The sequence below is a fragment of the Mercurialis annua genome, linkage group LG3 (genome assembly GCF_937616625.2).
Source record: "Mercurialis annua linkage group LG3, ddMerAnnu1.2, whole genome shotgun sequence".
NCBI lineage: Eukaryota > Viridiplantae > Streptophyta > Magnoliopsida > Malpighiales > Euphorbiaceae > Mercurialis > Mercurialis annua.
The window spans coordinates 75,937,410-75,951,918 of record NC_065572.1 but is presented as its reverse complement, the minus strand read 5'-3'; the positions used below and the strand labels follow the sequence as shown (position 1 = coordinate 75,951,918).

Below are 14,509 nucleotides of genomic sequence, written 5' to 3'. Positions count from 1 at the left end.
ATAAGGACGACTTAAAGGAGAAATGGCAAGTTATTTTTGGTGAATAGGCTAAAATCTGATATTCCTGGTTGACTCAAATGTTAAGTAAATGGAGAGTGAAATTCAAATTGAGTTAGTGGTTTTGGTGATAAACAGTGGGCGGAACACAGTTTATAACAGTGGTTTCTCCATTTATAGTATCATATTTGGACCTGCTTATTATACTTATTGCTTCATTTTTAGTGATAATTTACCATTTATTGCTAATTTTCCTTTTAACATCCAAACCCAGATTCTCGTCATTAATATATTTGTGCAACTAAAATCCGCTTTTTCTTTTAGGGCATCATGCACACAGCCCCACGCTCTAATTTGACAAATGCCATCTTTTCATTTGTAAACTTATTTTATCTACTTTTTCTTTAAATTTTATTATTTATCAAACGAATAACGCTATATTAATTTTCTGTTTGACCTATTTTCTTGAACGAATAAAACATCGCAATGTAATGAGGGTTATAGAAGGTGAGTTAAAATGGTGGATTTTAAAACATTTTTTTTATTGAATTCTATAATATGTAGTTTTTATTTATATGACGTCTCTTTAAATATGACGATGTAGTTCATTTTACCAACATGATGAGTTAGATGAACATTTTTAAATTCTATTTTATGTGAGTTTTACGATGAGTATAATGCACGTCTCTTTTCCGTCACAAAATCAAATTAAATTAAGTACAAAAATTAAATAAAAACAAAGTTTGAAAAGTGATCACACACAAAAAATTATAAAAATATAAGAACCTACCAGCGAGTTGTTACTCAAATAGTATAAGCGCTGGATAACAAACTGTCAAGATTATGAATTCAATTCCTCACACAAGTGTTTTTTCCTCTCCAATTATAAAAAAAAAAAAATAGGAACCTAAAAATAAATTTGATCTATGTATTTCTTGACTATATCTTCTTACAACTTTCCCCTTAAAAATTTATTTAAATTGTTTTGAGTTGCATACATAGTAAAATTGAAGGTTTATGATTTTTTTATCATTTACATCATAATGGTTTATAGATTTATGAACCAAAATTTAACAAATGTAATAGATTGTAATTCACTTACTAAGTTTATAATTGACGCCGTTAAATTCCGTTATCTTAACTGTCAATTTAATTAGAATGTTACAGCTATTTTTTTGTCATTTTTCGGTTTCCATAATAAGTTTGCTAGATAGTTTAATAAATGAACACAATATTTTGTTTTGTTTTATATTTCCCTTTTCGAGTTTTTTCCCGACATATTGGATAGCTGACATATCACGCATTTTTAAATTATTTTAAATAATTCTAAATAATTTTTTTTAGTTATCAATATTTTCAGTGTCAATTTTGTTGATCAGACAAGTTACTCTTTGCATGCTATATTTGTAGTATAATTCTGAGAATTGAACTTAAAAATTAGATAAATATTTTGATCCTTTTTCTCAAATTACAAGAATATTTTTAATATAAACTTTGTTAAATTCTTAAATATTTAACTATACTTAATATTGCTTGCATTGTATTTTAGAAAATTACTGATCATATTCTAACAGGGAAGTATCGCTTGCAGTTTCTAAAAGAAAATAAATAGAAGCAAATAATATAATTAGTCATTGTGTTAAATTAAACCAAAACTAAGAGTCACTTCATATTTACTCTAAAAATTTCCAACTAAGTATGTATGTTTATATTTGTCATACTTATACTTATGTGCGGACTTACATAATATATATGTTGGACAATTATTAATCTTATAAGATTAAATTTTTAAGCAATTTGCTTAAGTTTATAAAATGATAATAAAATGTATCACTTTAATTATATTTTTACTCATCTTATACAATTTATGGGTCTGCCACATAATGTATTTTCTTTTTCTTTTTTATTTCCAACTTCAAATTGCATAAAATCACTCCTAACAAGGAAAATAAAAATCTAGAAGGAGTATTTTTTAAATGAAAGATTGTAAAATCTTCCATAGAAAGAACTCTTTGTAAGCACATTTTAGTTTCGGTAAAATTCATTGAATCACAAGTTCGCATTAGAATTTTAAATTTCTTATTTTAAAATTCAATCTACTTTTTATTCCATTGTATAAAAAAAAACATGTTTCTTGTCAAAAATATGAAATTAAGCAATATAATAATATTAGCCTATCAAAATAAAGAAGTGGGGTAAAAAGTTGAGTGTGTATATTAGAGGTATAACATGTGTGCGACAAATGTAAGACATTCTTGAGGTTTGTTCTGTGCATTAGAGACTATAAATAAGTGTGTTCATTGAGGTCTTCAGGTTTTAAAACATGAGTTGTGGTACACTTCAATCTCACAACAAATTAGAATTAGATACTTCTCTTTTAAAAGTTCAAATTTTGGTTGTAGATGATGATACTACTTCTCTTGCTATTGTCTCATCTACGCTTAAAACATTTAGTCTCCAAGGTATAAACAATTTAGATCTTATTCTTTTATTTTCGTTATAAGTATTTTTATTTATTACAAATTTTGTGCTCATACTCTTAATAAAATTCTCATATTTTTATATCATTTTTGCTACTCATCAGATCTACTCCAAAACTATAAAAACTTTAGTGATGAAAACTCCGTCGCTAAATTGGCAAAATCCGCCAATATGTCGCTAAATTGGTAAATCATAACACTGACATAGCTATCTTCTGAAGAAACGCTGATGTGGCTGCCAGAATTATATATATTCTGATGTTCATATCAACGTTTTTCTAAATAGAAAATAGCTCTGTATTCTAATTTGTCAAAACATGAAATACCGTGACTGATTTTGCCAAATTTAAAAATTTATGTTGCAATTGTAAATATGCTAAAATTCATATTTAATTTGCATTAAACCCTTTTCTTTACGTATCATTTTCTCGTACCTAACTGATTATTTTTTCATTGATTCCAATTCTTTAAAATTAATGTCATTTTTTTAGATTAATGTCAATTCTAAAATTCTGCGAAGAGTATATATCTTTTTTTATTAGTGAAGATAATAGTGTGGGATGAGATCCAAAATTTGATATCGACTCACAAATATTTGATTTTAATAAATCTTATTATATAGTCAAAATGGATATAGTGTTTGATTTCCATATATTTTATTAGCCAAAATTTCTATTTAATAACTGAAGAGAAAGGATTAAAATGCTCTCAAACCGATTAAAATTCTTGTTCAATCATTTTATCCTTTATTAGAGAATTAATGATGTAGATTAATTTAATATAATTTTTTTATGTGAACTATTTATTTTATAACAAAGAGTGTATATATATTTATTAAACATGATAGATCATGCTCGATCAACGAGAGCAATCCTGATCTAAAAATATTATACATCAAAATCCGTCTTCTCCATCTTTTTTATCATGTGAATTTTGAGATTTTGTGTTTTTTTCTACTTTTTTTGTTTCTAAATATTCATGAATATGTATAGACATCGGATCTACATTTCACGACGATTGAATTAAAAATAATTCTCGTGCATATGTTTTGATTTAATAATAAATGTCATTTATACAATTAGTTTTTGAATTAATTCTCTTTAGTCACTTTATACCATGATATACTATTATAAGTGAGAATTTACAACATGAACTGTTTGTAATTGTACTGCATATCTAGTTCGTTTATGTTTCATTTGTCCACTGAAATTTTAATTTTCAATCATGTAGTAGGGCTTAACAAGAATCTTTATCATTAATTCCCAACTCAATTAGGACATTTTACTTTCAATAAATTACTCAATTCTAAGCAAAACTTTATTATTTTTAAATTCGTTTCTCTAGATCTTTTTTTTATTGGATCTCTTGCATGATTTATTGATATCAAGTTTTTCAAATCATCGATTGGTTAATTTTTTTCAAATATATATGGTTGAGTGGCTCTTATATATATTTCTAACGACTACACCATTTTTTTCCTTTTTGTTTTAATTCAGCATCTAGTTTGTTTTTTCACACTACTGTTAAATAGTCAATGAGAGATTAAAAAATAATTAAAAATGTTAGTATATTATTAAAAAAAATTAGAATAAATTATAAAAACTATATACCTGAAAACTTGAAAAAACAATTATTTTTCACTTTCCCTCATTGTTATTTATCTCATGCTTCTGTTTGATTGTCATAAAAATATATTCTTAACCTTGAAATATTAAAAAATGTAGGCGATTAACCCTCTTTGAATTATGGTAAAGCAATTACGTAAATAGAATGACCTAATAAAGTTTTTTTGTTTGTTTGTTGGAAACTCGCAGATGATGTAGTGGAACTTTCAGTTGTTACAGTTAGAAATTCTTTCGAAGCTTTATCAACTCTTCGCGCAAAACATGATGATGAATTCGACTTGGTTATCACTGAACTTCACATGCCTGGAATGAATGGCTCACAACTGCAAAGACAAATCGATAAAGAATTCAACATTCCTGTTATTCGTAAGTTGGCCATCCGTAATGAATTAATTAATGAAATAAAACTTCTGTAACTTGGTTATCATGCATGCAGTTATGTCATCTGATGATCATCAAAGTGTAATTCTACAAAGTTTAGAAAGCGGAGCAGTGTTTTATATGGTAAAACCAGTGAACCAGCAAGATTTGAAAAACGTTTGGCAATACGCAGTAGAAGCTAAGAAAAGTAAGTCAGTAGTTGGTAATCAAGAAATGGGGAACAATGACGATGAAGCATCATCATCCAATCCGAAAAGTAATGATTCGGAGGATAACAATTCGGCATCATCAGTGAATAATGAAGATTGTAATAACAAAAAGAAGAAAGGGAAAAAGAGAACAAGAGACGGGGAGGAAGAAGAAGCGCCAGCTCCACCCAAAAAGCCTAAGGTGGTGTGGACTAATACACTTCACAACCGATTCTTGCAGGCCCTCAGTCACTTGGGACTCGACAGTAAGACCTTTTTCTAATTTCTTTCATTTATTATTTGCATGTAAATCCTCATATTAGTATCTTTGTCATGCAGAGGCTGTGCCAAAGAGAATTCTTGAATTCATGAATGTTCCGGGGCTTACCAGAGAAAATGTTGCTAGCCATTTACAGGTTTCAATTTAATATTCTCATTATTTTAATTCTAATGCTTCCGTGCAAAACCCATATAAAACAACCCTTTGTTCATGTTTTTTTTTTTATATCTATCCTTTGTTAGGGCTTAGCACACGTAGAGTCGTTACGAGTAGCAAGCATGGTTAGTTGAGACTACTCTTATATTCCATGCATGACCAACTTTCTCTTCCAATTTGTGCCTCATTCTGTTTTAAACCCTTATTCATGTAACCATCTTTGTTTAAAGGAAAATGAATTAACACATCTAAAACTATGTTGATAAAATACAATATATTTTTATTCCTTAATTCATTTTACAAAAACACACACCCATCATTAAAAACCACACACACACATATTTATAATTAAATGTTAAGAAAATAATTATGCTAGTTTTTTATAATATAAAAAGGTTTATGTTATCAATTTTTTTTATAGTTTATTATGTTATTGTAGAAAATATTATGATTTTTTAAATATGGAATAATTCATAATAAAACAACTTAAGATTATTTTTGTTAATTACGCCTTTCATCGTTTTTATTTGATGTTTGAATATAATGAATTTCAAAATATAAAATCATTTCATTCTTAAATTTATCAAACAGATGTGACACAATGTATATCAATTTTAATTTTCCGCATAAATTGGAATAGTGAAACATAATTATAATAGCATTAATGATTTGTAAAAATAACCGAATTCTCATTTTCTTCCAACTCTAAGTTTTAAAATTTTAGCTCAATTTCACTGTTGCTTAATTTTAAAATATTTTATTAGCATCTTTAGCAATGAATTAAAGAAATTTATATTTTTAATGCATTATGTGGCATTGTAATTTAAATCTTGAAATTGTCCTAGAATCCATGTTAATGTTTAAAAGTGAAAATATTAAATTTTGTTGTTAGATTTGCGGTTTTGATTTTTACATGCACTAGATTTGCATAAAGTGATTGACATATGAATTTTGTAGAAATATCGAATGTTCCTGAAGAAGGTTGCAGAAAGAGGTCTTTGGTCACCACAGAATTTATCAGAAAGGGCACTTCGATCATCCTTCGCAACTGGTTATTCCCCCTATTTGTTCAGAAATACCCTTCATGATTATGCACAGTTGCCCGGACTGCAGTATCCCAGGTTCCAACCTGGATATGCACCCAATTATCCTTATGGCCTTTCTGGTTATGCCAACTTTGGCCTCTCCCGCTATCCTAATCCACCATCGCCTGCAACCACCAATTATGCGCCTCACTTCAGCTTTGGACAAACTGGTCCTTCTAATTTCCAGCTAGGATCAGTGTTTGGCAACGGAGCTCATCTTGCTCGTATGACTCCTGGGTTAATGCCACCAAACACCACGGGGCTTGACGGTGGAATGCAAATGTACCAGCACCCAAATCAAGCAAGATCAACTCCTCCCCCATATCTCCAATTCGGCTCAACTGGAATTGGCTCTACTAATTTCGCGTCAACCAGTACCAACTTGGGAACTTTTAACAATAATTCTTATGCATCACCTTTGAATCCCAGTGGGGGCTATGCTGGAATTCGTTTAACTAATGACGGGGAGCTGATTGGGTCCGGCCAAGTCCGGTTCAATGGGAATGGGCTATCACCCACTGGCTTGGGTTCCATGAATTGGAACGAGAATTACAATCTGAACAGCAATGCACAAGTGATTACGAATGGGACAATAGGACAATTTTCTTCAGCTGGTTTCACTAACAATTTGAGTCCTTCTGCTGATTTCGGGATTGCTAACCTATTTTCAGCAACATCGACTGTTGGAAATCAAGAAAATGGTTCATTGTTGCCTACTATGGGGAGTGACGAAGAGGATAATGATGAATTTGCTTTCAACCTTCTGAATGATCAACAAGTACTTGGTGAAGATGAACTGAGTGAACTCCTCTTTGGATCCATCAATCTTACCACTCCAAATCAGGTTCAGGTGCATGCATGCTTTAGTCAATACTCTCTATTTTGTGTCAATAATTAAAGTGTTATAATTCTTTGTTGGTGGTTTGATAGCAAGAGAATGCGGAAAGGGTAAACTTCCCCAGCAGCCCATATCATCTGGAAATGAACCCTCAACTCCATGATCTCTTGAATGCTGAGTTTTCCACCTCATGCACTCTCTCTGACAAAACTGCTCACACCGAACAATCCTCTGCCCAGGCATGTTTTCTTTTTAAAGATAATTATCTTCTTTGTCAGCAACTCTAAAACTAATTTATACTTGCATGCATCATATATACAGGGTCAAGAAATGGAAGAAACAATGAACCCCTTTGCCAATAATGTTACTCTGGCCCTGGGTGAAAACTATTATCCAAGCTTTGAGCTGCAGGCAAACTCAAACTTACATGCAACTTTTTAAATTCCCATTCTTTTATTTTACTTTAGACAAATAATAAGGGAATTTGTTTAAACTAAATGCAGCTCTATGGCAACACTAGTAGTGGGGAATCGTCTACTCAATCCGAGCTTAACAATGTTAACGCTGGTGCAACAGAAGATGAGGCAAGCTCAAATCCTTAATTCATATCTAACTAAGAAATTCATTTTATCTAATTTGCATTCAACGCTCATAAACTAATTAGAATTTCGTGCAGGCTTGGGGGGAGGACTTCTTGGACTTCCTGCTTGGAAATGAGCCCTTTTGATGGCATCTCAGCTTGCAAACCAAAGATATCTGAATCCAATCATGGAAAAACTATATATATTATAGTTTAGTTGATTGGATTTAGATTTCAGACTATAATAGTTATCTTTTCATTTATCGTCTAATATGTTTTGTCAAAGACTTGCTGTGTGGTTAATTTCTAGTTTTATAATAATATCTGTCTGTAATGGATAATATTTACCCTAAGTTTATATACAATGCTTGTATTAGCTTTCTTCCATCCTTAAATTTATTTAATAATTAATTTACAATGCTCGCAATATCTTTTTTTTCCCCTGATGGAATTAGTTTCACATTTTATAAGTTAATTGATCGATACCCAAAATAGTGAAAGGTTTTTTTTCTTCTAAGTAGGTAATATTTTGGACTAATTTGATAATAGGGACATAGGGTAATTAATTCTTGAAGTTGCTAATTAAACTATTGAATTATTTTTGATTATAAAATTTTAATTTATTTTATTTTAGTGATTAAATTTTAATTTCTTCTAAATGATATTTTTCTTCAATTTCATGTCAAATTATGCATACATGTAATCATTATTTTATTATTCATGCCAAATCATATCTTATTATTTTTTATAAACATACAATAATCTAATAACAACTCAATATTTATGTGTTTAGTGATAAAAGTTTTTCTTATTGAAATGAAATTTAAAACTTAAAAAAACAGTCTCTCATCATTAATTTTTTGAATATTTTTTATTCATGAACTATCTTTTGGCCTATGGAAATTATAAAATTGATTATAACTCTTTTTATTATATTCATTATAAAAGCGATTAATTCGTGAGGAAACTTGGAAATTTTCTACAATTTTTGTTAATTGAAAATTCTAATTAAATCACTATCTACTCTCTTTTTTGAATACTTTAAGGTGCTGGGACTAATTTGCACCTTTTTTCAAATTTAAATAATTGTTAAATTTAGGATTTTTTTCAATAACTATGCAATATAATTTGCATTTACTATCTCAAAAAATCTACACGGGCAAGTTATTAGGAAATAACATATCCCTTTTGACTTATAATATTTTTCATATTTTTTTTGATTCGTAATATTTATCATTTAAAATAGTAAGAAAATATTTATTGTTATTTTTTCAAATTTATTTTCATAATTTAATGAAATTAAAAACAGTGTCGAACCTATAAATTTTCATAAAGTGTATAAAATTGACAAAATAATTTTTTTTAAAACAAGCAATGCTATGAATTTAAGACAGAAAAATTATCCTATTAAATTTCATATTCATTTTTTTTTCAAAATTACTAAAAATAGTAGTAATTAAAATGAATAATTTTTATTTAGTAAAAATGTATATAAATTAGGACAGATATTTTACTTTTTTTATCTATGTAAAATAAATACGATAAATATTATGAATCGGAGTGAGTAATTTAAATAGTGGTCAAAATATTATTTGACCTCAGTTGTCTGGAGGGCTATAGTTGAAATTAAATAAAGTTAAAGGGCATTTGAGCTAAAACCAAATGTTATTATCCTTATATTTACTGCTTATTAGAGAAGAGAAAGAAGCAGTAGTTGATTTTTATATTTGTTTATTGCAGCCTCAGTAGAAGAGAAAATATCCCAAAAACGTTTATTGTTGAAGACTCAGTTAGGGTTTGGAAGTGTGCGGTCCGCTTCAAGAGAGGTATGCTTATGCTTCAATCTTCTGCTACTTTTTAGGTTTTTGATTGATTTCCCTGTCTTGTTCTTTTTGTTTTTCTTCACATCTGCTTGTTTTTTTGTTTTCTTTGAAATTACTTTTTTTATCTCTTCTCATATTTCTTGACCCAAAATTTACATCTCATCTTCTATTGTATCTATTTTCATGTAATAGATCTGGCTGTGATTTGTCTAGATCTGCTCTTAGGTTGCTGTTTTCATTCTTAATTTTTCCTTGTAATGTTATGCTTTTTCAACAATAATTTGAAAACCATTGTGTTTGTGAAAAATTATATGCAACTCGCCTTGTATCCTGTATAATCTTGAAGATACCGGATTGTGCATCGAATATTATTTGTACTCTCCAGCAGTAATGTGGAATATGATTCAGAGATTATGTTTGTAGGCAGCATGAGGCCCATTTTCTGTGGAAACTTTGAGTATGATGCTAGGCAGTCTGAATTGGAACGCCTTTTCAGACGATATGGAAGAGTTGAAAGAGTAGATATGAAATCTGGTTAGTTTTTTTCTCAAACCTGCTCCTGTTGTTGTTATAGCACTAGATTTGTTTTTTATTCTCTCTACCTGTAGTTGATTGTTGCGTGTTAAAGAGATTCAAGCTTCTTAATATATTTAGGTGAAATGTATTTCTAATTTTATGTAGAGGTCGGTAGTACTATGCTAATAAATTCAAATTAAATTCTACGCATGTCTTGTGAAAGAAATTACTAAGGTTTATGTTGCATTATTTTCTGATATTGGTATAGAAAAATTGATTTTAAATTTTTTTCATTTTATCTACCATTTTATAGACATGTCACTGTATCCCCATGATTCAACATTTGATTTGTTTCTACTGGTAAGAAGAATTGTATCATTAAGCTATTATTCTGTGTTAGATATCATTAAGCTTTACTACATTATTTAATTTGACATGAAAAGGAAGACTGTTTGCGGCCTCCTGGATTTTGAAGGCCTTTTCACTCTAGTATTTTTAGAACCAAGATAGTTGTATTATAAATCATAATTCATAAAATAATCTAATTTGAACATATGATATACTGCTATATGGAAAAAATTATGATAGAATTATGCATATACGTACTTTGGAGTGAGCCCGCACGTCCAGCGACCTAGAAAGTTCCGGTGATCAGACTTGCGCGCTTCAATTTTGGCATCTTCAGCTCGTGGTGATAGTCCATTAGTAGACTACACTCAGATTGTGCGGGTCAGAGACAGCAATCATCACTTGTTGAGTTGTAGCGGGGGTTAAGGATATGTTAAAGAAAAAAGAAAGTGTGTTTTTTGAAGCATAAACCCCCAATACTCAACATTTTCTTTGGCGCAGGATTATCTTGGGAAATCCATTCTCTTCCTGGCTAATGGATGGGTCATCAGTATTCTCTTTTCTGCCTGTGACGAGCTTCCTCTTCTTGATTTTAAGAAGAGTCACTCTGATCCGCAATGACAGAACCTTACAAATTTTCCTGAGACACTATTGCCCTTCATTCCACATGTTTTCCCAGTCCCAGCCTTCAATATCAGACATGTTTTCAGCTAGAAACATTGCGACCTCACAGCAGAGGCAGCAGAATAGATGGCGAAGGCACTCTATTTTCATTGACATACCATGACATCCACTTTTTGATGCTAGTTCCTTGACATCTTAATTCATCATACAAGGTCTGTTGCTACTTTTTCTGGTCACTTGGTTTATAGATTTCACGAAGGTTGCCAAATTTTTTTCAAGGGTTAGGTATATGCCAATGAGTAACGAAATGCTGTTTTGTGTTAAAGAATCCTATCCCAGGAAATTGTTCTTCTTTGCCCCCTTTGCTTATTTGCATGATAATAACACATTTATTCATGTTAATGCTGTATGCAGGATTTGCTTTTATCTACATGGAAGATGAGAGAGATGCTGAAGATGCAATTCGAGGACTCGATAGAATAGAGTTTGGCCGCAAAGGGCGCAGGCTGCGGGTTGAATGGACTAAGGTTGTGTCTTTTATGCAATAGATGGTGCATTTTACATCTCACACTTTTCCAAGTTATTCATCTCACAGTTTTTTTTCTGCTCTTGCAGCAAGAGCGAGGCATTAGAAGGCCTGGTACTGGTAGTTCTAGAAAATCTTCAGGTACTACTAGGCCATCCAAGACCTTGTTTGTTATCAACTTTGATCCGCATCATACAAGGACAAAGGACTTGGAGAGGCACTTTGAACCATATGGAAGGATAGTGAGCGTTAGAATTAGAAGAAATTTTGCATTTGTGCAGTATGAGTCACAGGAGGATGCAACCAAGGCATTAGAAGCTACAAATATGAGGTTAATTTTTCATATCCTGGATTACTTCTCCCTCCTTGTTTATTTCCTGCAATGGTTTTCTTCCTCAGTTGTGGAAGGTGTGAAATATGTTGTGTTCTTTAGTTTTGCTGTTGCAGTTGATCTGATCTTGAAGTTTATAATAATCATACATTTACTGATTTTTTTTTTGGAGTTCAGCAAGTTAGTGGATCGAGTTATTTCAGTGGAGTATGCAGTTCGGGATGATGATGAAAGGAGGAACGGACAGAGTCCTGACAGAGGTCGCGACAGATCACCGGATAGGCGAAGCAATGATAGGAGGAGGTCTCCAAGTCCTTACCGAAGAGAAAGAGGAAGTCCTGATTATGGTCGTGGTGCCAGCCCTGGTCCTTACCGCAGAGAAAGAGCTAGCCCAGACTATGGTCGTCGTCGCAGCCCAAGCCCCTATAGGAGGGATAGGGCTAGCCCTGATTATGGGCGGACCTCGAGTCGCAGTCCATACAGGCGAGAAAGACCTGGCAGTGACCATGGTCGGGGTTCTAGCCGCAGTCCTTATCGTAGGGGAAGAGGTACTCCTGACAACGGGCGTGGAGACAGTGCTAGTCCTTATAAAAAGGATAGAATGAGCCCGGAGAATGGTCATGACCGTAGCCGTAGTCCACATAGAAGAGAAAGGGCTAATCCCGAGAATGGTCGGGGTTCCAGTCGAAGTCCATATGAAAGGGATGGAGCGAGTCCTGAGAATGGTGGTCGGACGTCCCCAAACGAAGAGAAGGAGAGCCCAATTGATGGTGGAGTTGAAAGCCCAATGCAAGAGAGATACCAGAGGTTTTAACTGAACCATTCCTTCAAATTTCTTTTTGACTGTTTTGACATAAACTAATGGTATTTTCTGACAATGCAGTCGTTCACCCCCAGGCCCAGATGATGAATGATGATGATGCGGTGCTTTAGTGATGGCAACTGTTTTTCATTTTGTAATGTAGAATTAAGCATGTAGTGTTTCTGTGCAAAGATATTATGAATTTATTGGTGTTTTTGAATTGAGAATTATTTATATCAAACGTGCGACTGCAGCTCTGTTTGTAGTTGTATTCTGGTATGTTTGTTCTAGTTTTGTTTTGGTTTGACTGGTGCTTCATTTCATGATTTACTGTTGCGTTTCCGACTTCGTAGTCTTCAGAAGTATACGAACCTTTCAATAGCACTTGTAAATTAATGCAATTTGACTATCAACCTTTCACATGTTTGTTCTCTTTTCTCTTCTTATTCTATGTTTCTCTCATCTTTTTGTTTTTCAAAGTTTTGATTGTTTTGAATTATTATTTTGTTTAATCAAAGTAGAATTCCAAGTCCCGACCTTTGGACGGGGACATGAAAAATGAAAATGACCTTTCCCCGGATTTTGTTTGTGTTTTTTTCAATAATAAATTTGATATATTTTCTTTATTGTTGGTGAGTTTTTATCTTATTTGTTGCCTAATGTTAAAGGAAACTTTTAATTTTAATAATTGTAACTGAGTTTTTTTTACTATTGTTAATTGTTTTTATAATTTTTACAATTAATCACTAAAAGTATAATCTTTATAAATTAATTCATTTTACAACACTGGAAGGGAAAAGGACTTGATTTAAAAGTTGAAGTCACTTTAGCTATGCAGCTCTGATTTTTTCAAATATTTTTTTAAAGGGGTTGACTAATTTATTTTGTCATCAGTTAAGATAGATATTTTGATCGAGCTGCAATTAAGAACGGAATTTTAATAGGGACCCCGACCGGGCTAGGGAAACAAAAACGAATAATTGTCCTGAGCATACGAAAGGAGTGCTCTTATCGTATTTAATACACTTTGTGATCTTCAACCAATCATGTTTACTGTTTGGAACTCTGAGCAGGCAGTTAATAAGGCAAAGGAGGGTGCTAGTAATTTATTTATATTAAAAAAAGTCGCATGATGGTTATAGTCATAAAATCTCGCTATTTTTTTATGTTTTTTTGTTATTTAAGCACATTCTACCAACGTGACATCAGAATATCCGATTAGAGGTGGCCATGGGCCGGGTCAGCCCGTGAACCGGCCCGGTCAAACCCGGCCCGGAACCGGTCAAACCCGGGACCGGACTAAAACCGGCCCGGAACCGTACAAAGGGCGGTTCCGTGCCGGTTCCAGATTTGTTGAACCGTGAACCGGCGGTTCCGGGTCGGAACCGGCGGTTTAAGGGTCGAACCCGTTAATAAAAAATATATATTATATATTTAAAACATATATTATATCTTAATTATATAATATATTTAATTTTACAATAAAATATATGTTATATTTGTTTTAGTTAAATTTTTGGTTAATATTTTAATTTTAAAAAAAAAATTCTATATTTTCTTATAATACTATCTCCGTGAGTTATTTTATTGTTAAAATACATTTTTAGTAATTAAATTTTAATTTAATTTTAATTTTTTTTCTAAACCGTCCTAAACCGGAACGGGAACCGGAACCGTCCGGTTCCGAACCGTCATGGAACCGTCTCTTAGGCGGTTCCGGGCCGGTTCCACTTTTTCTTGAACCGTGACCCGGCGGTTCCGAACCGGAACCGTCGGGTTATGAACCGTGGCCACCTCTATATCCGATATTTAAATTTATTTTATTAAAAAGCCTAATTTTTTGGTTTTGTGACGTCAATAGTCTTATTGTATCGGTCATTCAAATCAGTTAAAACGATATTTTTTTATAAAAAATGTCGTATTATGACT

At 31.9% G+C, this 14,509-nt stretch overlaps 2 protein-coding genes across 3 annotated transcripts; both read left to right on the top strand.

The window, feature by feature from the left end:
- The first annotated feature begins 2,320 nt into the window (after positions 1–2,320).
- Positions 2,321–7,757, top strand: LOC126673024 (two-component response regulator ORR22-like). The gene is made up of 9 exons (XM_056105112.1): positions 2,321–2,459; positions 4,313–4,468; positions 4,539–4,937; positions 5,011–5,087; positions 6,065–7,042; positions 7,123–7,269; positions 7,352–7,441; positions 7,534–7,614; positions 7,707–7,757. Exons 1-9 carry the CDS (start codon positions 2,321–2,323, stop codon positions 7,755–7,757), a joined length of 2,118 nt encoding a protein of 705 aa, XP_055961087.1.
- Positions 7,758–9,307: 1,550 nt separating this feature from the next.
- LOC126673488 (serine/arginine-rich splicing factor RS40-like) lies at positions 9,308–12,859 on the top strand. 2 transcript variants are annotated; one of them, XM_050367650.2, is made up of 6 exons: positions 9,308–9,436; positions 9,857–9,967; positions 11,336–11,448; positions 11,537–11,778; positions 11,956–12,585; positions 12,662–12,859. In XM_050367650.2, exons 2-6 carry the CDS (start codon positions 9,862–9,864, stop codon positions 12,690–12,692), a joined length of 1,122 nt encoding a protein of 373 aa, XP_050223607.1. In that variant the 5' UTR covers positions 9,308–9,436; positions 9,857–9,861; the 3' UTR covers positions 12,693–12,859. The 2 variants fall into 2 exon arrangements, with proteins under 2 accessions (XP_050223607.1, XP_050223608.1); XM_050367651.2 differs by lacking the exon at positions 9,308–9,436 and adding an exon at positions 10,799–11,133 and having other exon boundaries at positions 9,855–9,967.
- Positions 12,860–14,509: the final 1,650 nt, after the last annotated feature.

Excerpts from the sequence above, each read along its gene's own strand:
- LOC126673024 (XM_056105112.1), top strand. The coding sequence starts at position 2,321 with ATGAGTTGTGGTACACTTCAATCTCACAACAAATTAGAATTAGATACT. Across the intron at positions 4,938-5,010 it reads CAGTCACTTGGGACTCGACA|AGGCTGTGCCAAAGAGAATT; the intron begins GTAAGACCTTTT and ends TTTGTCATGCAG. Across the intron at positions 7,043-7,122 it reads CCACTCCAAATCAGGTTCAG|CAAGAGAATGCGGAAAGGGT; the intron begins GTGCATGCATGC and ends GTGGTTTGATAG.
- LOC126673488 (XM_050367650.2), top strand. The coding sequence starts at position 9,862 with ATGAGGCCCATTTTCTGTGGAAACTTTGAGTATGATGCTAGGCAGTCT. Across the intron at positions 11,449-11,536 it reads TGCGGGTTGAATGGACTAAG|CAAGAGCGAGGCATTAGAAG; the intron begins GTTGTGTCTTTT and ends CTGCTCTTGCAG. Across the intron at positions 12,586-12,661 it reads ATGCAAGAGAGATACCAGAG|TCGTTCACCCCCAGGCCCAG; the intron begins GTTTTAACTGAA and ends CTGACAATGCAG.